At 54.9% G+C, this 25,871-nt stretch overlaps 1 protein-coding gene across 14 annotated transcripts in view; it reads left to right on the top strand.

Annotated features, from left to right (window-relative positions):
• CELF4 (CUGBP Elav-like family member 4) overlaps positions 1 to 25,871 on the top strand; it is a 299,993-nt gene that overhangs the window by 55,807 nt on the left and 218,315 nt on the right. For all 14 annotated transcript variants that reach the window (XM_055324366.1, XM_055324368.1, XM_055324369.1 and 11 more), the window contains exon 2: positions 22,185 to 22,267. In XM_055324366.1, the coding sequence (XP_055180341.1) occupies positions 22,185 to 22,267 (83 nt within the window). The remainder of the gene's footprint in view (positions 1 to 22,184; positions 22,268 to 25,871) is intronic.

Here is a 25,871-nt window from a genome sequence, read left to right on the forward strand (position 1 = left end):
GGTAAAGCTCCAAGCTGACTTGTCTATTTCAATGTCTCAGATTTGATTCAAACTAACTCAACAACTACTGAGTATATACTATGTATCATACCCCCCACCCCTAATTCTAGGAGTTACCCTGTCTGATAAATTCTATCCCCATTTTATAGATGACAGAGCTATAGATGAGGTCTTGGGCCAACCAATTGAGAGGTACCAGAAACTCAGATGCCATTTCCTGGATTTTTTCCACCACATCTCCCACATGGCCGGGGCACCCAGTGCCTGGATATCCCAGCTTCATGGCTCATTGCAGAGCTCGAAATGTCCAAGTATTTAATTCTATGTGAAGTCAGTATCCTCTAGATTCTACTAGAGACAGGCAGTTGCAGGTGCTAATATTTTTTTAATTGGAGGGGAGGACATCAAATTGATGGCATTCTTCCATTACATTCATTTTTGTATAAGTGAGTTGGGGAAAAACAAGCTGAAGTCCTTTTAGTGGCTGAACCGAAGCCCTGCCAGTGGGAGGGAGTTTGATGTTACGTCAGAACTATCAAGATGGGGCTGTGGGGTGGGGAGGCCACAGCAGGATAGGAGCAGTGGGAGCCCGAGTTTCAGAAGGCTGGAGAATGGGTTGAGGCAGCAGGAGAGGTGATTCTAGGAGCAGATGAGCAGCAGGGTACAGAGATGGCTGTTCTCTTGCCAAGCCTAGAGACGAATCTCAAGGTGTGTGCTGGCATATGCAGAGGGACATGGCTTGTCTCTGAGGGAGAGGACCCTTCCCACCTCCCACTTCTGCTTCCTCCCGCCAGGAAGAAACTGGCTAGCTACGACCATCTGCCAAAGACGGTGAGGGGCTTCAGGCCCCCAGGCCACCAAACCACTTGAGCTCACAGCATGACCTTGAGCGGCACACAGGCAGATGTGATAGGAGCAGCTGGCTTGTGTCCCCTGCGGCTGCACCTGTGGCATTTGTCAGCCTGGAGTACAGGCGTGCCCTACCTCTGCATACTTGGTGCCATCCATCAGCCCAGCAGGAGGGGGGGCACCACTCCACACACACCTCCCTGGCGCTCTACCCGACCCCCATCCCTCAGAAGACCTCAGCTGCTGAGTGCGCGGTGAGACCACAGCCCCAGACCTGGACACCTGCCCTGTAATTCTGTCAGACAATTAGCGCAGCAAATGGGCCCAGAGGGGCCTGCCTGTAGGGAGTCGCCCTCCTGCCTCCAAATGCTTTCCCCTGGCTCATGCCATGTGCTGATTCCAGACTGATGGCGTGAGCACAGCGCTCCCTCCCCGGTGCTTCCAACCAGAACCTCCATCAGCTCTACTGCCTCTGATGTCTTAGGCTGGCCTTTGAGGTGCTGCCATCGGCCCACCCTGTCTCATCTGCCAGGGCAACTTGGGACCAGCTTTCAGACCAATCAGGGACAAGAAATGGGAGAGGGAGAAGCCCAGATGAGGCCTTCCCCGGGAACCCTGGGGCTGTGGCGGAGGCTCTTGGGAGCCGCGGGAAGGAAAGTCAGCAAGTGATGATGTTGCACCAGGCAGAGGCAGGGTGGAGACGAGAAACCCACTTTGGAGCTGTCTATAGGGTAGGTGAGTTGAAGGAGAATGTAGAACTCCCAAGCTGCTGCCTTGGGAGTGCCAATCACCTGCGTGGGGGGATCCAGGATACGGGGTACGTGTGGACAAAATAACGGGTACCACTTCGTTCAGGTTGAATGTGAGGCACCAAGAGCCCTCCAGGCCGAGATGGTTAGCAGGGAGTGGTGTGTCAGGGAGATGGACACCGGGCCACGGTGGCTTACGGAGCCACCGTGATTCTGGGTGAGGACAGTGAAGGGGAGGGACACCCAAAGAGCTGCTGTCAATGAGCTGATGTCTCACCGAGGAGCCAACATTTAAAAGTAATTCCTCCAACTAAGGGGGATGACAGAGTCCAATGTCACAGTGGAGGCAAGGCTGAGAAGTCTGCGCTGATTCGGGAGGAAACAGGAAGTCACAGAAGGTTTCAGAGCAAGGGAAGGACAGATCTGAAGCTGGCCTGAGACTCAGATGGTGGAGGCCAAGGGACAAGTTAGGAGGTTATCGTAATGGCCCAGACAAGGGAAAATGCGTTGTCCGGAGTTAGCAGACAGGAGCTCAAAGGGACAGAGGTGAGACTCCTGCCCTCAAAAATAACCTTCTAGTGCAGTTCCAAGCAAATGCAAATACCCTGCATCTAAAGGGAGGGGGCAGGGAAGAGGAGGCCTCCCCACCAGCCCAGCTCTCATTCAGGTGAGAGTCAGGGTCTCAGGTGCCTCGGGCAGGGTCCCAGGGAGCAGAAGAGGCTGCAGTCACGCTGGCCTGGGAACCAGCTAGGGACCTGGAGCAGCCAGGCCCAGGCCTGATGTGCAGAGGGGTAAGGAAGGGGAGGGACATCAGCCCCAGGTCAAACCCTGAGCCCCTTCTCCCGTGACTGTGACTTTTGGGCAGATTATCTTGGGCATCTCTCTGGTCCCTCATTCCCTTATCTTGAAACTGTCTGCTCTCTGCTCAGGAGTATGAGCTTTCCTCACTCCTTTGCATCTGTCACATGGAAACAAGGGCGCCTGACCCTCTACCTCCCAGGAAGTGAGGAGCTGTGGCGGGGGGATGGGGGCTAGCAGAGAATTTAGGAATTGGAAACGTGCTCAAGGAGGAAGCTAACTTGTCTAAGTTAGAAGGGCCATAAAACACGAAGCACTGGATGTTTTCCCGGTCCCCCGGGGAAGCTCCATATCCTTAATGTCCCACGCTGCTCGCTCCGGGTAGGGTGTCTGTTGGGGCTATGGAGTCTGAGTGGCAAAGGCAAGCAGCGGGCAAGGCCTGCGGGGTACAGGACCTGTTACTCTGACCCAGCTCAAGTTCAGGGAGGTCACCAGACCCATTCGGGGGTCTAATACTATTCCAGGTGTCTGGATCTCCCTCCCCACTTTCCTTCCTGCCCACCTGCCTCCCCAGGATGGCCCGAGATGAGGGTGTAGATGTGTTTGGGGCAGTGGCCCTGGGCCCATGAGGGGACCCATGGCTCCAGTACCAGTGGGCCCCTCCTGGAGGCTGCGGTGGAGGAAGGTGGTTTTGAGTGAGGTCCTTTCAAGGGATCCTTTCAGATGATCCTGCCGTGGGCTTGACCTCTGGGGAGCTGGTCTGTCTGTCCAAATCTCCCTACACTGTGGATTTTTTGGTCCGTTGTGTTTTCCCCAAACAAGCTTCTACAATTCGTTTCTTCTTGTTTCCTAAATTATTTTTGCTGCTGCTAATTATTTCACACTCCATATACAAGAGTTATTGGGGTGGGTAATGGGAAGCAAGGGATCGTTCTGTGGGAGCATCACGGGCTCCAGGACACGCAGGCAACTTTGATTTGTTTTTCTGCTCATCCACTGCCTGAGAGAAGGAACAGAGAATGCCGAAAGAACAGGGGGGTGGAGAAGGGTGTGGGGAGGGGAGGAGGAGACACAGAGGGGCTGAAGCTTTGAAAGGCACAGCCTGCCTGCAGCCTTGGAGAGAACACCTGCTGATGGGGCCAAGGCCACTGCCCTGCTGTCCCATGGAAGGGGCAGGTTCCAGGGCAGGGCTGAGCGATCCACAGGACACCTTTGCTTAATAACATCACAAAAGGGGAATGTGTGGGGTCTGGCACTGCACTGGGAATTCCACATGTTACAACAGGCCTGCATCAATTCCCTTGTACAGTTTCAAAAGTGGGGCTCAGAGAGGTTCAGAAGCTCCCCTGAGATCACACAGCCCAGGAGACAGGAATCTAGGTCTGTCTGATGCTAAAGCCTGCATCTCTACCTGCCCTGCTGCCTGCTACTAGGGGGATGCTTCCCTGGGAGGAGGGAAGGGCCTGGCTCCCACAGTCACCCTCACTTAGTCCCCTGAGCCCCAGCCAGAACAGCTGTACCCACTGCTGTATTCCCCACAGGGTAGCCCCCATGACAGGTGTTCCCTGTTTAGTTTAGCTCTGCTGAAAGGAGGTTAGAGTTTTTCTAAAGAAAATTAACCAGGAACCTAAGCAGGAAAGCAAAACTAGCAAATATAAGAGCCGCTGAAAGGAAGGGCATGCAGAGCCCAGACTGCTTTCCCGATGCTGAGGGTGGCTGGCCCCAGAACCAAGCCCAGGGTCTCAGCCAGCTGAAGCCACTCACACACAAGCTGGAGGCAGGTCTGACACCCTACAGAAGCAGCTGCTCCCTCCTGGCCCTGACCAGGGACCCCCATGGCCCCACCTCACCAGCCTCGGCTGGGTGGCCCTCAGCTACCTGGAGATGCATGCTCCTGTCGGCCCCAGGCCTGCGGTGACCAGCTCCACATGGCTCAGGCTTGTCCTCTGGAGGACGCCTCTCGTGCCAGCCAGTCACTGGAGCTGGGACTTTGTGGACTCTGAATGATATCTACAGTTCCAGGCAACACTCTGGTCTCGCCTCTTGGGGCTCTCCACGTTTCATAAACACACCAAAAACAAAAACAGAGCCACCAACTAAGTGAGAAAATGTGAACAAGTGCTCAACGACATCCCTGGCACACAGAAAGTGTTTCATCATGCCCCGGTGGCTGCTATGCGCCTACTGACTCACAGCTAAGGCTGATCCAGGGGGGCACGTATAACACCAGGTCTGTTATGACGCTCGGCATATATGGCCTCATATAACCCTCAGCGACCCAGTGAGGCCAGAGCTGCTCATCTCCCATTTTACACATGAGGAAACTGAGGGAGAAAGGGACTGAGAAACCTATCCCAAACCCCGCAGCTCAACAGAGAGCTAAGCAATGCGCAGGACCCATTCTAACCGCTGCCCTACATCACCTTGAAATGGGAGCAGCTGCCCTGATCAGGTCCCCCAGCCTCCCCTCCCCTCCTTACAGCTAAGGCTGGAGGCACCCCAAAAATGAAGGTGGCTCGTCCCTGGGCATAACCCATTTTCTTGATTTCTCTTTTAAAAAAGAACTCTTCCAAGGGTCCTCTCCTCTCCTTGCCCAGGAAGCCACTCTCTTTATTTATTTATTTATTTATTTATTTATTTATTTATTTATTTATTTATTTATTTATTTATGATAGTCACACACAGAGAGAGAGAGAGAAGCAGAGACATAGGCAGAGGGAGAAGCAGGCTCCATGCACCAGGAGCCCGACGTGGGATTCGATCCCGGGTCTCCAGGATCGCGCCCTGGGCCAAAGGCAGGCGCCAAACCGCTGCATCACCCAGGGATCCCGGAAGCCACTCTCCTAAACCCAGTGCAGTTCTCTCTGAGTCTGGATGCTTCTTACCGGAGGCCTTGCTCATCCACCCTAGATGGGGGTGGGCAGGGAGAGGAGAGTCCCAAATGGGCATGAAGCAGGGTACATGGGACAAGGGCCTTGAGGGAGACGACCGACGTCAGAGCAGCACTCAGGCTTTCCTACTGCCGGCCCCGCACCCCCAGGCAGGGAGGCTGGGGCAGAAGTCATCACAGAGACACGGAGGCCCAGACAGGTGGGAGGACTCACCAAGCCTTGGTGGCAGAAATGGCCCTAGACAGAAATGACATGATCTTGGAAAGGTGACTTGTTGGCAGGGGTCCTGGCTTGACACAGTTGGGCACAGTGCAGAGGGGGCTTTGCCTTCTATCAGCTGGGCAAGACTGGTACAGAGTGTCATGACCCCCAGCAGGCTCTAACGGCCTCTCTGGCTTTGTTGGCTGGAGTGCCTGCACCTGGCAAGTGGCCAGCGGTCCTAAGCACTCCCTGGGCCTGCCCTGGGCCTTGAGAAAATTCAGGGGGAAATTCTTCTGTCCTTGGGATTCAAGTGTTCAGGAAATAGGAGCTGAGTGCTCAGCCCTGGGGTGACCTTTGAGGCACGAGGTGGGCGGAAGCAGGCGTTGCGCATACAACTATCCCAGGGGAGTCCAGAGGGAGAGAAAACCGTGTCTGGCCTTTGGACACAGACCCTCATAGTTAAACCCCAGCCCTGCCTAGTCTGAGGTCATGAGTGGCCGTGAACATCCTGCCTGAGTGATCTGAGCCCCTGGTGGGTCCTGCGGGAAGTAGGGGAGAGGCCCTCTACCTTGCAGGCAGGACCTGGTACTCTGAAGCTCCTGTTCAGTCTAGAACTTACTCCTTCCTTGGTAGCTGACATGCAGGCTCCCAGGGGACAGGGGGCCAGGGGGCCGGGAGGCAGAGCAGACCCCCTTGCTGGGTGCCTGGCACAGGCCTTTGCAGTTCAGAATGGAGGGACTGGAGGGGTCAGGAGGCGCTGTCGGGCAGAGGTGGGCTGCCGTCTGGGCTGTAGCAGGTGCATGGGAGCTGGCCAGGCAGAAAGGTGGAAGGAGGCCATTCTCCATAAGATGAGACAGTGTCCAGGCATGGGCCGGGCCTGCAGGGTGCTTGAGGAGGTTAGGTGGGGAAGCCGGGGAGGCCAGGGGGCTGCCACAGGCTCCCAGCTGTGTCCAGCAGTGCAGTGGGGGCTCTGGCAAGCTCAAGCAGCCAAGAACAGGTACTGGCCTTGGAGGTGGCCCAGCCCCTCCTCCTGGGCCACTGCACTGTCTTATGAGACACTCTGTACCACCTTTCCAGAGAGCGCTGATTACACCCTTTCTGTAAAATAAAGAACAGAAGGAAGAAAAGAAGCAAGCCCTCTTCTCCTCCCCCTCCCTCCCTCCCACTCCCCTCCCCCCGCCCCCTCCCTCCCCACCTCCTGCCTGCTCCTGCTCTCTGTTGCTAAGTAGATGGTAGGTTTATTTGCGGCTGTCGGTTCCCAGTAGAAAAATTTCGTCTTGGAGAGCCGCCTGGATGGGAATGGCTTCAGCGCTGATTTCATGGAGAAGGTCTGTGCAGTAATTAGTGTTCATGGGGGAGGAATTGAACTGGCAGCCTCCCAAGAAAACTACTCCCCAAAAGTTAGCTCGAGTCCAGAGGGCTACATCAAATCCAATTCCAGAGTGTGCATCGAGATTGCTATATATAGACCCGCAGACGAAAACAGGCAGTGAGGTGGCTCGAGGTTCATGGGGGGTGGGGGGAGGACCGGTCATGGGTGGCAGAGGCAGTCTGGGCCACTCTGAAACCAGGGTGCCCTCACTGATGGCTGCTGCTGCCCCCTAAGCCCTGCCCCTCCCCTTCAGCCCCAGCCTGTCTGGAACAGAAGCTCTGCTGAGATGGGAAGGGAGGGTGGGAAGGAGGGGTGGGGGAGGGTGGGCTAGCAGCCACTTGGTAGGTGACACTAGGTTTCTAAGGAGCACACCTTCTGATTGTAAATGCCTGTTGTCCTGCCTGGGGCCCCACACATAGCCAGTTCACTCCAACCACTGGGAATAAGCCCCACTTCTTCCTCTCCATCTCTGTCAAGGCTCTTGGGGACACTCCTGCCTCCGTAAGGACCCCCTCATTACTCATTCTGTCCCTGGCTTCCCCAGGCCTCCATGGTCAGAAGCATGGTCACTGGGGCACATACCACTTTGCAAGGCTTCCCTCATGTCCCTCTGTCCCCCGTCCCTCCCCAGACTGGGGGCCACTGAGGTCTGGCAACCCATATTCCTCCTCTCCTTCCCTCCCTCTCCAGGCCAGGACCGGGAAAGAGCAGGTGCCACTGGATATCTAGTGAAAGAATTGAGGGCAGTAGTCCTCCGAGGTCTGCCATGGGCTGTGGTGGCAGGGGGTGGGGTGGGAGGCGTTGTCTCACCTTGTCCCACCTAGGCCTTCTAAAACAAGTAGAATCAGGACTAAAATCCAGAACTCTGAATCTTTCCATTTTCACTCCCCAGAATTTTGCCAGAGCCCATCTGTTGCTCAGGTCAGGATTTCACAGACAAGGAAGCCAAGGTCCCCAGAAGGCCAGGGGCTTGCGAGAAGGGTACTGTCCTGGCCTCTGATCCAAGTGGCAACTTTTCACACTCATGTGTAATGGGGGCCTTTGCACCCAGGTGTCCCTCCATCTGCCTTTCTGCCACTCCTACCTCCTTCACTCCAGTCCTGGAACCTCCGGTGTCAGCCAGCCTGGCCTCTCGGCCACAGGCCACATTTCTGGTGCTCTGCAATTCTCAGGATGTGGAAAGCCAGGGAAGGGCCTCTGTACCCAGCTGCCTGGGTGTAGAGATGCCAGGGAAGAAGGCCAACAGCCGTACCTTTCACTATCCCCATGGCCCGGTTTTCTCCTTCTGGGCCTCAGCTCCCCCAGCTGGCCTTCTTGGCCATGGGGTGCAGTCAGCTCAGCCAAGACAGAGTAGAGGTCTAATGGAAATTTCTAGGAAGCTGAGAGAAAGGATAAAACCTGGGGATACAAAGACAGAGCCTTGGCCAGCTGTGGGAGTCAGACCCATCATGGAAGTGACAATGTCAGGCCTCAGGTCAGCTCTACTTGGTGTAGTTTGCAAAGTCCCTGGGATCCCCCACTCCTTCCCACCCTCAGACCCTCTTGAGGGTGGTGAGAACAGAGAATAGAACCATACACACATCTAGGACACATGAGCATTTCACACCTATGCCTCCCTCTGTCCTTGGCCCTGGCCACAGCTCGCCATCCTCTCAGGCAGGGGAGGGGGGCGGGTGGACTCAGACCCACATGCTCACACTCGTCTATTCCTGTTCCCTCCATTTGGTGCAAATCCTTGGAGACGCACTTCCGTCTGCTGATCTACTCTGCTTCCTACACACCTCATCTAAGGCCTTCCAAGCTGACCACCCAGCGTCTGTTTGCTCTCTCCTCCTCAGAGCTACACTGGGCCCTCCAGGCCTCTCCTCACTCAACCCAGGAGGCTGGGCAGGGACCTGGGGTTCGGCTCCCTCACTGACTCAAGCTGTGTGCTCTTGGGATGATGGCTTCACCTTGACCTACAGACACATCTGTTTCGTCCTCTGTGAAAGAACAGAAGACACTTCCTGCTCCTCCCTCCCTCCTGGTCCACTCCCCACTCCTGATGAATGTATGCTAGGACCCACTCTGTGCCAGGATGCTGCGGTTGCTGGGGACACAGGTTCGTGGGCAGGCATATCAAACCCATTTCACAGAAAAGGAAACAGATCCAGAGAGACCTGGTGACTTACTGGAGGCTGTTTTGCCTTTCAAGAGACTGCCTTCAGGAGGCCTTCTAATGCCAAACCAAGGTCCACCCCTCACCTTGTGCTTCCTGTGACCACACCAGGCCCTGTGCCAGGAGCAGGATAACAGAAGTCCACAGCACATGGGGCCAGAGCCATCACCTTGGAGCTCCCAGGGCCCCTGGAGAAGTCAGTGAGTTACATACATGTGTTCAATTCACATCCGTCCCCTCCACACAAGGACGTAGGACCCCACACCCCCCTCCCAGGGCTGCCCACCCCAGGCTGTCCCATCGTTGCACTGCCAGGACCTGCACTCCTCTGGCCTGAGACCTCCTTCCTCTTCCCAGCCCTCAAAGCCCACATTCCCAGCCCTTAACAATTCCTCTCACAAAAGAAACAGTTGACACTAGGTGCCTCTTTGGGGGAAGCCTGAAGCCAGTTCTTTGCCACTCAGGTCCCTGCCAGCTCATTACTGCCTCCTGTCATTAGCATATTAGATGCACGAGGTAAACAAAACACATTCACATCCTAGACTCTCCGTGCAGACCCGGCAGGTGCTCTGAGCCCCCAGGGTGCTGGCCTGCTTGAGAGCAGGAAACACAGACAGGGTCCCTGTCCTGGTGAGTATGTATTGGGGTGGGGAGGCTATAATCAAGTAAAATGTGCAGGTCCCACACAAGGAAGCAGACAATGCCAGACAGTATAAATGCCAACGCTATTTTTCACGCTGCAGGACATCTCTCTAGCATCACATCCCCACCGCTACTCCTGGCAATGGTGGCAGTAGTAATCCCCTCCCCCACCGTTATATGCCAGGCACTCTGCTGGACGCCCATGACCCCAGCAGGTAAGTGTCACCTGTTCTGTTTCCTCTCTAAAGAACCTGAGCCCCAGGGGTTGGGGTGGGGCTACGTAAACTACCCAAACTCCCAGGGCTTCCAGAACAAGGCAGAGGCTACTGTCAGAGCCAGACCCACCTCCCTGAGAGATTGCAGCCCTTTCCCAGGGGGTCAGACGTCCTGCTGATGGAAACAACCAGGCCATGGGGGTTAAATGGCTTTCCCTGAGGCACCGGCTGTCAGGTGATAGAAATCATGGGGTCAGATGTTACCTTATTTGAGGTGGAAAAAAATTGGTGTATCTTGGAGTAGTTTAAGAATGGGAATTTAATAGATGGACAAGAGATAATATGGGATTCCAGGCATGAGACAGAAAAAGAAAGGAAGGAAGGAAGTGGTGGTGGAATCAGCTGTGCACTGATTTCCCTACTCTGGGCAGATCCCAGCATCTTCCTCCAGAAGGCAAAAGAGCCCAGGTTAAGGCCACAGACCCTGCAGGAGGCCTGCCACACAAGGCAGCCCAGCTCTACCAGGGGCTTGGCCACAGGCCCTGGGCAAGTTGTTTGTCTTCGTTTTCTTACCTGTAAAATGGGGATGATTATAGTCCTATTGCGTCAAGTTGTAGTAAATGATTTGATACATGAGAAGGACTTAGACCAATGCCCAGCAGATAACCAGACATCAGGGTTTGCTGCTATCATTTGTGCCACCGGTGAGTCCTGCACAAGACTCAGCTTGGCAGGTACGCTCCTGGCACGTACATCACCTAGCCTTGTTTGTTTACCTAGGGTCTCTTTTATGTCTTTTATCAACTGGCAAATGGTGGGCTCTCAATAAATAGTTGTGGAATGAGTGAACGAATGAATCATCTTTCACTCCCTCCACAGATGAAAGTACCACCCATCCCCATCACATGTTTTGAGTCTTGTGCACCTGTCAACAAATTAGGTAATTCAGTCTTCTTTCTTGGTGGGCTCTGTGGGATGCGGGTAAGTCTCTGCAAAGAGAAGAAATCAAGCTGAAGGCCCAGCTCTGTCCCACCCCCCATAGGGCATCCTTTCCATTTGCCTATCACCTCTCCCCCACCTGGGGCAGTCCCAGGTCAGCAGTGAGTGAAGGGTGAGTGACTCCATCCCCTCCCAGGGTTGGGGCCAGCTGACTGGCTAGAGCCTCTATCCCCCCCCCCTTACAATGGGAATAGCTACCTCTGCCAGGGCTCAGAGAGCTTGAGGGATTAACTCACTGAGGCCAGCATCCCGGTCACATTTGCTAACTACTTCTTTGCCACAGCCCTCAGGTTAAATATTGCTAAATGCCTGTGATTGAACCTATCTTATTGATGTTGGGTGAAGCCCAATGCCTGGCCAGAAGAGTAGCTTAAGTGGCCGAGATCATGAGGAAAGGCACCCTCCACCGAGAGCTGGACCATGGCCTGCCAGGACTGTGTGAGATTGTTTTTCTGCCTTTAAAAAGAAAATCACATTTTCCAAACATTGATCCTGTAATATGGGACTCCTGGCTATTGGTCTTTTCAAAATAGCCTGTCTTGGATGCTGAGGTTGGAATTTCTTGGTTGGTGTGCTTCTATTTTTTTTTTTCTTTAAGTGAATTAGGGGCTGTTAAGAAGGAGCCAGGAGAGAGAGGCGAGATTAATTCACCTCACCTGGCAGGTCCTGAGTGCCCGAGCACAATCAAAGTGGAGCTGGCGTGCCCTCCCTTCCGATTCTCAGCAGTTCAGCTGCTCTTGTGAAAACCCATCCTGGGACTTGTTCGAGGATGGACAGGACAGGGCCAACTCTGTGCGCTGTGGTCTAGTAGGGAGACACAGTTTCTGCAGGTGAGAACAGCAGGAAACTGTTCAACCAAGCCCTTGTTTTTAGAATTTAGACATTTGGACGTGGAATAACTCGTTGGAAGGAGAATTGGGGAGCGCTGGGTAGCTGGGGAGGGCTGGAGAGGTGAAAGGAGCTAGTAGAGTACCCCCCCCCCTCCACACACACACCAGAGCAGGGAGGGCATCTCAGGTGGGAGAGGAAGTGACATGGGTTGGTGCTTGGGAGAGGTGTGGTTCAGTGTGAGTGAGAAGAGGGACAAAGTGACTCAGTGGTCCCCTGCCTCGAAGGTGTTATCTCTCCTTTCATGGGACAAAGGAGTCAAGAGAGGCTGATCCCCCACCACACAAGGACATCGTTGGGGTAGAGATGCCATATGCCTTGTGGATATGCCAGGGACAGGCAGCCAGGGACTTCAGGAGCATGCCAAGGAGGGACTCCCCCATATTTTCACCTACATGGGGAAGGAGGTTCTATTGGGGAAAATGACCCCCACCTTAATTTAGCTGGGAATTCTCTGCAACTCCACAAGCATCCCCTGAGCTTCCTCTGTGGGCATGAGACACACACATGCCCTGGCAAACGCTGGGGTCCACTGCGGGGCTCAGGTCCTGTACCATGTCATTCCCATCCACTGAGGAGCTCCGTGTGTCAGGCCAGGGGTCAGCAGCATGGCTGAGGTCAGCCAGCAAAGCTCTGCAGTTGCAGCAAGACAGAAGAAGGGAGAAAGGCAGTTGCAGGTCGGCTGTGGAGATGGGAATGCAGAGAACAGAAGTGGTCTGAGACAGGAATACGGTCCTCCCCCCCCCCCCCCGACCCATTGAGATGGCCTTGCTTCTCACCCTCCAGTTTAGTGATGGCCTGGGTCTTGCCAAGGGGGCCCCAGAGAGCCCCTTCCACTGAGGCACTCAGTGAGCTAGCCGGCCCTTCCCACTGAGTCATGCCTGGCTTCTCAGCAGGTGCTCCCTGTTCTGAGAAAATTCAAAACAGGAAGATCTAAACTCCCCAACCAGGTTAATTCGACAGGAACACGGTTCAGTTTCTGTGCTTTAGCACTTATCCCGGCATCCATATGAGTAACAAATGCCCCACATGCATTTCAAATCCAATCTGGATGCTCAGATAGAATTCTCTGTGGAGGAGCCCATGGCCTGACTTTGACATTGGAGAGGGAGCTACGGGTAGAGGGAGGTCAGGCACCTGTGGCCCAGGGAGGCCCCAGAGAGCCCAGCTGACTCCACCTGGGTCCTTGCAGGAAGAGAATGTCATGCCGGAGCGCTTTATCCCAACTGCAAGCTGTAGGGGGGTGGGGGGCATGGAGGGAGGATATCTCCCATGAGGGCCCCCAGGGTCCAGACCCAGCGCTGCTGGAGGGGACAACAGGCACTGAGCCCCAAACAGCCATTGCAGGGGGTAGGGGGCGGGGGGCTCAGGTCTCTGTCAGCCACTCAGCTACTTCCAGTTGCCAGATGCTGATAATATACCCTCAGATGCTGATAACTCTGAGGTACAAGGAGCTTTGGGAGCAAAAACATCATGGCAGGTGAAGCCCTCCATGAAAAAAGGAATGAAAGGGAGCATTTTGTGCTACCATGGGGACCAGCCGGAACTTTAGGCCTAGAGAGGGGGCACAGGGAAGCCCCCCTCCACCCCGGCTGTGGGAACAAGAGCCAGCACATATGTCAGTGGAACAGCTGTGGGCTGAGCCTCAGGATGGCTGACACCTTCTCTGGGCCAGGCTTCACCACCAAGAGCTCTGAGAGAGGGGAGAAGCCATCAATATGTCATGTCCAGTTTTTGTCCTTTTTCACAGTGCCATAGAGATGTTGCCGCCGACACCAGACATGTAATTCTCCAGTGCTGAGGGTGTAAACAAGGGCAACTGGCAGGAGAGACACTTGGCAAAGGCCTGCCCACCACTCCTTTCATCCTCTGAGGTCCAGAGCCAGTGAAGTCCCTGGGTCTGAGCTTACTGGGCCCTGCTCTGTGCCCCACAGGAAAAGAAAGAGAAGGCTAGTCGCATTCCCCAAGGGCTCCTAGTCTAGGTCTGGGGGGGGGCGGAATCTCTATGCCCCAGCTCTATGGGCAGGACAGCCTAGAAAAGTAAGAGACACACTTAGGGTCTCAGTGAGCCAGGTCAACTTCCCCATGTCGTGCAAATGTTCTTTCTGAGAAACCCATGCACAGGCCACCATGCTCTCCTCCAGAGTTTTCCATTTAAAGACAGTTGATACAGGAGGCCAGTGCTGAGCCCCAAAGCAGTATGAGGGCCCAGGGTATTTTCAGCTCCGGAGGGCCCTGAGAGAGGAGAAGGCCCGCACCCCTAATGTGTTGGCTGAGGGCATTATCCATCTCCCCTGCCTGCCGGCAGGTCTATCATCCCCACCTGCCAGGCCTCCTCCAAGGAAGATGGATGGCTCCTGCCACCATCAGGGGCCTGAGCCGGAGGGCAGACGTCCCAGACCCTCTCACACACCCTGTTTCCCTGCAGCCAGTCATCTCTCCCTAGCACTTCAGATCACTGTCACCCAGGCAGGGACAGACTGAAGTTGAACCACTGCTGCATTCAGTGAAGTCTGTCACTGGGAGGAGAAGGGGACCCTGGAGTTGGCAGTTCCTATAGTAGCATATTTCCATGTGGACAAACACACATCAGTGCAAGGTAGACAAATAGGAGTGTTCTAACAGCCAAGTGAGAGCAGCCATTGATAAGGACTTTAAGAGATGTTAGGGTTGGGGCACCTGGGTGGCTGGTTAAGTGTCTGCCTTTGGCTCAGGTCATGATCTTAGGGTCCTGGGATTGAGCCCAGCGTTGTAGGTGGGCTCCCTTCTCAGCGGGAGGTCTGTTTCTCCCTGTCCCCTGTCCCCTCTGACACTCCCCTACTTGTGCTCTCTGTTAGATAAATAAAACATTTTTTAAAAAGATGCTGGAGTCGATGTGGTCAGGGAAACCTTCTTGGAAGAGGGGGGGCTCAGTCACTCCTAGAAGGACATGTGGGCTCCAAAGGACAGAGGCAGCAGGGGAAAGGATGCTCAGGCTTGGGTTTACCCCATGGAGACGGAGTTGCAAGAGGAAGTCAGAGTCATGTACATGGGTGGGCAGTCATTGTCCCTCTCCTATGGAGGGAGGAGAACCACAGGAACTGCTGGAATGCCAGCAGGGAGCATTCCTCTGGAGAAGGGGGAGAAAGGAGTAAGGTCCAGGTAGAAAGGACCAGGGGGACCGGAAGAGCCAGGACAGGTCCTGGGAAGATAGCAGAGGAATATCACCCAGTGGCTGGGAACTGGGAAAGAAAGGCAGAGACAGTGTCATTGTCCCCTGGTTTCTTTCTCCTGCCTGTCACCAGGCTCTGCTGAGCCCAAGGGCCCATCCTCAAGGAGCTCAGGGATTAGATGAGCAGACAAGTTGCACCCTTGGAACAGGCCATGGGTAGCAGTGGCCACATAGGAATCAGAGGAAGGTGAGACGTGGTGGTCCAGGTAGGTGCCTTGGGCTTCACAGACCCAGAGACCCAAAGAGGTGGCTCTTGAGGGAGGCGCAGACCCAGGGCAGGCACAGGAGTGGGAAGACATCCCCAGAGGAACAGCACGTACACGAGGAACAGCTCTGCAGCTGTGTCTCCCACATGCATAGGAAGGGGGGAAGGGGACATTTGCTCTGGAAAGCACCAGAGAGGTCACCCTTGTTCACCCAGACCATGGGGGACAGAAACTGGATCGGGTGGGGGGGGGAGGGGGCGGATTTGGCCTTAGAACACCCACGCCTTCATTTCGGGGAGGCTGGCAGATGTTCCCTCTCCCCTCTCTCTATCCACCCCCAGAGTTTTTGCCTTAATTTCTCTGCAGCAGGCCCGTATCTGTGTTTCAGATGCTCCAGGTGGTTCTCAGGTGCAGCCTCAGTGAGACCCACTGAGGGGTGGTGCTCTAAGAATAGGATTTGGGGAATTAGGCAGGTCTGTGGGTGGAGATTTGGGGCGGGTATGTGTGTGTGTGTGTGTCTTCCTGGACAGCCTGAGAAGATCACAGCAAACAAGGAGCCCCTCCCTGACCTGCTGGTTGCTGGGCTTCCTTCTCCCTTCTCCACCCCACCCCGTTCCTATGCCCCAGCTTCCTCTCACTCCCTGCAGGCCAGCCCTGAAGGATCTGATGTTTTATTAAAGTCCAGATCTTCCTATTCTAGGGCCACCTTCCTCTGGCTAATTCTGTAATTCAATTAGTGGGAAGCCAAGGCCTGGCTGGGTGGGAGGAGGGAGCACGTTGGGAGCCTTCCCTTCCGTGATGATTACACCCCAGGCTTCAGCTCTGCTTGGAGTTGGGCAGGAAATTGTACTTCCTTCACTTCACAATGACAAGGGCCTTTTATCCCCGTGCACGGGGGCTTTGTAAATTACTGCCATCGCCCGCAATTAATTCCGCTGGGCTGTGTTTTTCCCCCGCGTGGGAGGGGGCACCCGCCCACCTTCTCAGGAGTCAGTGCTGCCCGCTGGCGGAGGGTGCCTGCCACCTGCACCTGCACCTCGCAGCCGGCCACGCCCTCAGGCCGCCAGCTCCAGGCCTCCCCCAGGAGCCCTGGCTCCTGGCTCCTTACTACCCTCTCCTGACCACAGCCTCCCCCCCTCCTTCCCCCATGCCCACAGGGCTTCCCGCTCTCTCTTCAGTGCCTGGTGGCTCTCCCACTCCCACTCCCATGGCTCCCTTGGTCTCCCAGCCCTCAGATGCCTGAGCTAGAAGCTCAGTCGTCCATTTAGAAGCCCTTGTCTCCGCCTGCACAGAGTGGACAGTCTACTCAGACACCCAAGACAAAGAACGAATAAGGACACGTAAAGATGAAGGATGGGTGGGAAGAGGCTAAATGTCAACATAGGATGAGTGAGTACACACGGTGGAAGGGAGAACAGCAGAAGAGAGGCCGGTCAGTGTGGGCCAGAGGGGTGGGCGTGGGGGCCACCTCGATTCCTGGCAGCACCATCATGTGACTTTACTTAAAGTATGACATCTATCTCCCCCCCCCCCCCCGCTCCCAGCCCCCACCCCCCTGCTGATTTCCAAAGTCCATCCCTGTTCTGCGGGGCTGCCCTTCTGATCTGCTCAGGTCCATGATTTAGGAGGGAGGAGCTGGTGCTGGGGGACCACCCTCCAGGATGTGGGACAGGAGAAATGGGAGCTGAGCAGTGAGGGCCTACCCCACCGGAGAGAGTGGCTTCTGCACCTCCCACCTCAGATCTCCTCTCAGCGTCACCCTGGCTGAAGGGGAGAGCTGGGGAGCAGAGATGGGGAGGCTCTGTGCTCCATCAGCCACAGATTCCATCCCACAAACATTGGGAACTCGGGGTCACAGGACCAAAATGCCACCCTCAGTTCGCTGGGTAGAGGGCATCCACTTCAATTCATGAGCTCCAAGGAAGCTTTGAGACTGAGACATAGCTGGACCCTCAAGTGATACTATCCCTTATAAGGAATTTGCCAGGGAGCTGATACCCAATGATCTTTGTCCCCTCAAATTGGGCTGTGGATCTGGCTCACCCATTTGCACCCCCTCTGTTTCCTTTTTTTTTTTTTAAGATTTTATTTATTTATTCATGAGAGACACAGAAAGAGAGGCAGAAACATAGGCAGAGGGACAAGCAGGCTCCATGCAGGGAGGCCGATGCAGGACTAGATTCCAGAACTCCAGGATCACGCCCTGAGCCAAAGGCAGATGCTCAACCACTGAGCCACCCAGGTGTCGCTCCCCCTCCCTTTTCATCCTATCTGCTTTCAACAAATTTTCATTTTTTTTCTTTAAAGTTTATTGTGCAAGTGATACATGAATACATTCTGGTGTCTGTGTTGATCAGACCAAAAAAAGTTAATGTTATGGAAGACATGCCCTACTTTCCCATATATGCCCTGTTTTCAGCTCGGTGTGACACCTTCTAGACTTTGGGCCATGGTGTAAGTCCAGATTTGGGTGCCCATGGAACTAATGGAATAGGTCTTCATTGCACGTACATGGTGTGTGCTGTTTCACGACTTGCTTTCCCCATCTGACTGTGTCTGCCCATGCTGGGTACACTTAGGACCATTTCATCATTTTAGCTGCTATAGAGTATTCCACAGTTGAAACATAAAGCCATCTCTACACCGAGAGACCTTTAGGTGGTTTTCAATTGTTTTTGCTTTTCCAAACAGCCACAGTATCCACTGTGTCCTGTTTTCTCTGTGAACACAGGTAAGAGTCCATTTGTAGGGCCAGGCTGAGGAGGGAATGCTGGGTCACCAGCTCCATCCCCGGGAGGAGACGTGTTCCCTTCTTAGACCTTCTCACCATGGGTCAGAGACTGGTCTGGCCACCTCTCCCATGCCCTGTTGGCTCAGTAGGCAGATGCTCCCGGAGTGAATCCCGTCTCCCGAATAGACTGTGAATTCCCAAGAGGCCTCACCAGGTGTGTCTCTGGGGACATGTCAGCATGTCATAAGAGAGCAAACAGGGCAGCTCTGGTGACTGCCAAGCTGAGGCCCCCTGCCACATGCACGCTCACAGCTGGGAGCCCCCTCTGCACTCCTGTGAGGAGCAGCAGTGAGCAACAGGAAGTCACAACTAGTGCTTCTGAGTGGGGCTTCTGTGGGTCCCATCCTTTCTTCCTCCACATGAGAGGCCAGCAAGTGCCAGTGGGTGAGGCTTGGGCACTCTCTCCTCTTCTGGCCACCCTGAGTCCCACCTCAGGCCCATCAAGCTCTGTGGGACCCTGGGATGGCAAAGTGCCCTCCTAAAGCCATCCCATCCCTGCCAAGCTGCTGTTCCCCCTGGGCTCTGTCCTCAGCAAGGGAGCACAGATGCAGTCCCTTCCTGCACTGCTGGAGTCAGCAGGTAATAGCTGCTTATGGGGATCTGCTCTTTTAAAAAGAGCCGTAGTGAGCCGTGGCATTGGGCTGGCTAAAGAGAGCACCCGAGAAGGGCCCGGTGGGTTTGCCCTAACTGGTGCCTCTGTAAGGCTGGTCCCTCCTGGCAGGTGTGCAGAGGGACAGAAGGACAGACTCTGTCTTCTGACGTCTTGACCATGAGAGTCAGTTGATCTTTATGCCATGCTCTGCAATGAGAGAGCTCTGCAGAGGTTGATAGCACCCCTTGGCTACTAGGTCTCCCCACAAACCTTTGAGGGGGATGACTCCCTCCCTTTTATAGATGAGGACACTGGGGTTCAAGGAATTACCAGTAAGTGGCCCCTGGCTGATAAAAGTCTCCCCTGAACACAGCTTCCTGTGTGGAACTGTGCATCAGCTTGGCAGAGGATGATGGCCTCGTGGGAGAGAGCAGAGTGGTGACAGGGACCACACAGGTCCAGTCCAACACTCAGAGAATTGGTCCGGGAAGCCTTGGAGATGGGAGGCCTCCCAGCAGGGACTACCTATTGCCTCTCAGAGCCAACCTAGGCTCCCCAACACCATGCAACTCCCACGTGCCTCAGTGTCCTTGGAGTCTTGCTCAGCTCCCAACAGCCTCTGAGCACAGCTCCCATGCCCCCCACCTATTGGCCCTGCAAAAGTTGCTGAGGCAGGATTCAATGCTCTTGACAGATACACACTGAGATCCTGCCCCTGTTGGGGGCATTGAGAACCAGGCTGGAACTGCAGGAATGAGACCAAAGCCAGTCCCTGATCCCCCTTGGCGGGTGAGGGACCTGTCAATGGAGGAACTGACCCTGTAACTGAATGGCTCAGCGGGGTGCCAAAGAGAAGAGTAAACTGGGCACAGAGGTCAGAGAGGAGTGGTGTGTTGGGGGAGGGGTGTCCTGTGAAAGGAGGTTGGAAAGGGCATCACTGGGAGGTCACATTTAAGCAGAAACCTGAGGTGACTGAAGGAGCAAGCATGCAGAGAGAGCCGGGTGAATGTGTCTCTGGGCTGAGGGAATATTGGTGCTAAAGACCTGAGGCAGAGTGTATCTAGCAGGGCTGAGAAATGGGAGGTAGGCAAGGGGGTAAGAAGATGAAGCACTAAAGGAGGTGAGGTTAAGGGGTGGAGATGTCAGGGAGGGTCACATAAGGTCTGGGGGTCCCCTCAAAGATTCTGGTTCACAGAGGCTGTGAGCTCTTCAAAAAAACCTGGCAGAAATTCCTGGAAGCTGGAAAAAAGCAACAGATTCTTTCTTACTCTTTCCTGGGATCCTTTCCTCTTCTTTACCCATCTTTGGGGGTGGGTGGGGGGCATAACAATGGCCCCTTCCTCCTCCTCTCCTTCCTTTCATTCTTCTTTCATCTTCTACTCCTCCCTCTTCCCTCCTCCTCCTGCCACCTTCCTCCTCTTCCCAGTCCTCCTTCTCCTCCCTCTCCACACCTGCCCCTGACCTTGTCCCTAGCTGGCTTGCCTGCATGCAGCAAGGCGGTGGCCGCCTCCCAGTTGCAGGCCGGCGGCGCAGGCTGAGGACAAGGCCAGGAAAGGGACAGGAGGGAAGAGGCCCCCAGAGAGGCAGGCAGCAGCACGCGGGAGGACGTCATGGGGGCCTCTGACCGCTATTCATTTCAGTCCCCTGGTGTCTCCATCAATAACTGTCTGCCCAGACCAGGAAGGAGGAGTCAGGAGAAGGGGGGAAAGAAGGCAGGGTGATCTGGGGTCTGGCGGGGAGGGGTGGGATGGGATAGAGTGGAGAGGCTCCTTGGCACTCACACCTCCTCCCGGTCTGGGGAAAGAGTTGGAGGTGGGGAAGGCACAGAGCTCACAGGTTGCTGAGAGTTTCTGCCTCCCAGGTATCTCTCCCTGCTTCCTAATTCCTATCTTTCTGGCCCCTTTGCACCTACATTCCCGTCCATCTCCTCTCTGAAGCTAGGAAGGGAAGGCAGGCAGATCCAATTGGTATCGTGGAAGAGAAGGAAGGGTTTTTTTTTCTTCTTTTCTCACTGGGTGGCAGAAGAGAAAGGAACTGCAGAGGATGCTGGGAGCACTCTGTTCCCTGGGGGAGCAAGAGGGCAGAGCAAACCTGGTAATAAGGGTTGGCGGAGGCACCACCAGCCTGCAGGTTTCATAGGAACAAGGCCTGGGCCACAGAGCCTGGCAGACAGAGGGCACTTGGGAAGTAGTTAACAAAGGACCATGAGGATGGGTGGTCAGAAAGTGAGATTGGCTTGGGATGGACTAGAACCATCAGGAAGGGCTGCTTGGAGTCAGTAGAACTTGATCAGATTCTTGAAAGATGGGTGGGATTGGAAGATGGGAAAATGGGGTGAGAAGGCATACCAGGTGAGACCATGAGGACCAAGGAAGGGGAGTAGTGGAGGGAAAGAAGACAGGGAAACAAGGGAGGTGGCCAGCCTTCAGGGAGCTTTCAGAAAACTTGAGGTGACACTTCCCCAGGAGACTCAAGGCTCCTGTTGGCCAAAGTTGGCTTCCTGACTTTTTCTGTGGCCTGGGTCTTACAGGCCTCATTGGAAGCTATGCTCAGCCATCTCTGCAGGCAGAGGAAGAGGTCCCTGACACCCGGCAGTTTGAGAGAACTTCCAGAAAGACTCCCACTAGCCAGCATCCTCTTTGCTTTGTCACCATGCCTGAAGGGCCAGCGTTAAAAGTCACCCCTTGAGTTAGGTACATTGTTCTGTAAAATCCAAATTCCCTGGTGAGGCACAGAGTCACTCAAGGGGAAAGCTACACTGGAGTGACCCTGGAGACCACTGGCTCAGCCCTCTCAGTTCACACATGAGGAGACTGAGGCCACACTGGAGACCCGATTGGCCTGGGGTCGCCCAGGGAATTAGAGGCAGAGCAAGAGTGGGTCTCAGGTCCAATGGTGGAGCTTAGGCGGGCTAGATTTCCCTAAGAAGCTCTCTGCCTGGAGGGGTGTGGAGATTTCACTGCACATGTGGTGACCCGGGACACATGGACAGTCCATTCACTTATTAGTAGAGACAGGCCTGGGGGCCTCCCTACAGATGGAGACTTTATTTGGCAGCGGCAGGTCTGGAGGGTCCCTCCATCACCCCTGATGGAGCAGCCGGCAGCACTCCCAAGGGGCCAGAACGAGTTCCTGGTCCAATGTGACCAGAGGTGCTGGGGGTGAGGGCTGGAAGCTGCCCCTTCCGGGAGGTACTGGGGCTGGAGCTGACACAGAGCACCCTGGGGAGGGAGAGGGAGGGAGGGAAGGAGGGGGGAGGGGGGAAGGCCGAGGTGCCCGAGGCAGCAGGGCACACGGACAGGAAGGGACCCGCGGGGAGAGGGGGCGTGGTGGCGGGGGTGGGGTGGGGGGAAGATGCAGGCTGGGGAGACTTGGGCGAGTGAGCAACAGCAGAAAAGCAACGCGAGGGACAAAAGGCAGACCGACAGGAAAACGGAGAGGCAAGAAAGCTCCAGTGGAGTGCACAGGAGAGCGAGGGAGGTGGGGAGAGGTGGGGAGAGGTGGGGAGAGGGACCCGGGGCGGGGAGGGGCCGAGACTGGAGGGCGCGGGGCGGGCGCGTCGGCGGCCCTGGCGGCCCGAGGGCGCCCCACTGACCCCTCTCGGCGCTTCTTCCCTCCCCAGGCTGCGCCTTCCTCACCTACTGCGAGCGTGAGTCAGCGCTGAAGGCCCAGAGCGCGCTGCACGAGCAGAAGACTCTGCCCGGGGTAAGTGCGCCCGCCCCGGCGCGAGCGACCGACGCGCCGGCAGGGGGCGACTTGGGGAGGCGGGGCTGCCGCGCGGCCGCGGGCGGGAGGGCGGGCTGGAGGGCGCGGGGGGGGGGGGTCGCGGCCCGGCGCGCGCCTGCCTTCCCTCGGGAGCTCGCGCCCCCCCCCCCCGCGTCCCCAGAAGCCGGGAGCGCGGGCCCGGGACGGGGGGCGCGTGGGCGCCGGCCTCCGAGCTGGCCCCGCGGCCTCCGCGCTCCGCCGTCCAGGCCCGACGGGATCCCGGGCGGGGGGCGCCCTGGGCCGGGCCCTCGGGACGCCGGGGACCGGGTGCGGGTCCGGGTCCGGTCCGGGTCCTGGCACTGCCCGCGCAGGCGGCCGGGGGCGGGACGCTGGAGCCCCGGGTGCCCCGGCTGCCGCGAGCTGCCTGCGCCCGCCCCGCGGGGCCCCGGGGGCGGGGCCGTCCGAGCGCCCGCGGATCCCCGTCGGACCCCGACTGTTCCGGGGCGGGGGCGCCTCCTCGGCCGGGCTGGGCGCCGCCAGTGAGATCACCGCGGTTTATTTAAGGAGCCAGTCCTCGTCTTTGATAAACTATCGCGCCTCAGCCCTGGTTTATGGCTTCTGAGCGGGGGAGAAGAGAATTATTTATGGCCCCCCTAACTGGGCGTGATATCAGCCACGGCCATTATCGAGGCTAGTTCATCACCATAAAATAAGAAGTGTTCCTCGGGTCAAGGGGTCTGCGCGGTCTCTCCTGCGGGTGCGGGGGGGGGGTAGATATACGGCCCACCGAGTATCTAAAGATAAATGGAAAGATGTGAGTGTTTGCAGGCATTATTTAAGGAATTTGCAAATATGCCCTGGTTAAGCTTATAGGATGGGCACTGCAGGGGAGCACGTGTTCTCTGCATGTACGCTCACCAGTGTTTACACACGCATGTTTACATTCTTCCCTAGCAAACCTGTCTGTAAACACACGTTTCCATTTCTGCCCCACAGCGGGGGAAAGGTTAAACAGGTAGACAGACAATGCAGCCCTGGGTCGGGGCAGCCTTCCTTTGCATCAGAGATCCTTCTTTACCCATTTAGAGGAGGGGAGGGCCTTCCTTCCATTAAGACAGCCTTTGTATTGTATTTTGGTACTTGAGATTGCAAAGCACGGGGCTGAGTCATCTTAATAACATACCCGCGGATGCAAATGTATGGAAATCGTGCACCGCACAGGTTTTTGTGTGGAGCCCAGCTCTGGCACGGTGGCCATTCCCCAGTTGGTTTTTTAGTGGCGCCCGGCTACATGCACATATATTATAGTAATTACTTTCTGGGTGCCCTCTGTAAGATGGCAGAAATATGCTCCACATCGCCCCATGTTATGTGTGAAGCATAAAGCCATATTGTAAGATAATCAAAGGCTTCTGAGAAAGGTTTGTGCTGATTAATAAAGTGTTTATGGTACTTTGTTTTGGGAGAGATTGTGATAGATATTTTAGAGCTACCCAAATGGAATAGAAAATACCACATTGTTTTGGGAGGCCCTTCATCAGCCTGAGAGAGATTGCTGGGGAGTTTCATGACGGCTAAAAGCTGGGAATTAGATGAGGAAACAGAAAGAGAAGGTGGGAGGGAGGGGCTCAGGATTTTGAAGGGGGAGAGGCCGGGGACTGGGAGAATTTCCATAGCAAGTGTGGATTGTTCAGGACCTAACATTAACTTGTGGTTGTTTATTTTACATATAATAGAATAGCTAAATGATGGAGTGTATTAGTTCTTTAATAATTTATAGAAATACTTTGATGTTGCAGTAATTACATTAAAGGTCACATATCAAAGGTAATTTGGTTGAGCAGCTGTGATGGTTTCTCAGAAGCAATCAATACCACTGTCCGTGGTGCTGATTTCACCAAGGGGCCTGCCAGATTAAAGCAGGCTTATTACCAGGCAGAAAGGCCCAGGGGAAATCAGGAGCACATTGGAGCGACGCGCCAGCCCCCCTTCCACCGATAATTAACACTGTTCCCCATAATCTGCGCTAATCCTTCATACTGGGAGATCCAGTGGCATTTTTCCTGAAATCACAAAGACAAGTTGGGCAAGTTTGGGAGACAGGACAAAAAGAAATGTGAATGTATATGTTGGGAGGTGGGAGGGGTGAGGAGAAGCCAATGGTAGGGCTAAAACATAGCCTGGAGTCCCCTTGCAGTGCCTGAATGCCTCTCCTTTCTTCAAAGGCCTCCCAGGGAGACTCATGGCCTCAAAGACCTCATCACAATTCTCTGGGAAGGCACAGCACAGCCTACAGGGGGAGGGACGGAGAGAACAAGACTGGATTGAAGCTCAGACTTCCCAGGGCACGTTGTCCCCACACAAACTCACATGGAAACAAATGAAAAACAAAATGACCAAATAAAATCATGTCTTAAAGTGGATTCCAGAAAGCAGAACTGGTGTTGTTATTGTTGGTTGATTCTCTCCTTAGAGATCGGAGACAGCGTGACGCTAGCAAATGCAGGGACAGGACCAAGCAAGATGTTGTCACCCAACCAAATAACTAACGGGTGTTTCCACCAGCTGAGACTGTGTTCATGGCCACCTGTTTGGTGGGGTGGGGGTGCAGAGAGAGACCTCTTCTTGTTTGGGGTGACCACATTAGGTGCCCCAGTGAGCGTACTCTGTCTGACTAAGGAGAAAGCAATTGAAAAAAGCACCTAGAAAACTGGTAACCTCAGCAATTTAGGCACTTTTCCAGGCTTCAAAATCCATTAAAATCAATCCATTAAAACCAGCCCTCCACTTTCTCACTGAAAAGGAAAAGAGGGGAGAAGATAGTGCAGGCAACCCATTCTGTTTCCCAGCAAGTTCCAGAGCTAGCCTGTCAGCAGCAAGGAAAACAGGATTGTTGTTGGTGTGCACACACACACAGCGCATCATCATCACCACCACCACCAACACAACAGAGGCAGAACTAGAGATGCCCCTTAATACGTGTCCTCATTTTGGGAATTGAGAAAGGGAGTTGACATTCCTCTTGGGGTAAGTGGAAGCTCAGAAACTATTCCACAATGGCTGTTCTTATAAGTCAGAGGTCAGTATCCCTGGGTATCAGCCTAACCAAAGTCCCTGGGAAGGCTGTTGGAGACATCCCCGGACCAGCGTCACAGATGGATTATTGTTTTTGAGTTCGGCATGACTTCGTTAGAAGGAGATTACTAAGCCACAAAAGCTCATCAGGGTCCTTTTGAGCAGTATCTTCTGCCAGAATCTAGGCAGAGTGATTCCACTTTTCAAAACTCTCCATCTCTATGTCATCTTGATCTCTTTCCTGCCCCCTCTTCAGCCCACCCTCTTCCATACCCAACATTTGTTCCCCTGTTGGTAGGGTTCAGTCACCATGGGCCAGTTTCTCAATCCATCCACAAGTATTTCCTGAGTGTGTGCCTGGGCAGTGTTTAGAAAAACTCATCTCTACCCCTCTTGGAGTTTTCCATCAAGTTAGAGACGGAAGATGTGCTCAAAAATATTCAACAATACAAGACAGCGGGTTATTATAAAATCTTTAGTGTGGACAATTGCTTGATAATAACAATTCATGTTTATTAAGTGCTTACTA

This window comes from Nyctereutes procyonoides, unplaced genomic scaffold (genome assembly GCF_905146905.1).
Source record: "Nyctereutes procyonoides isolate TBG_1078 unplaced genomic scaffold, NYPRO_anot_genome, whole genome shotgun sequence".
NCBI lineage: Eukaryota > Metazoa > Chordata > Mammalia > Carnivora > Canidae > Nyctereutes > Nyctereutes procyonoides.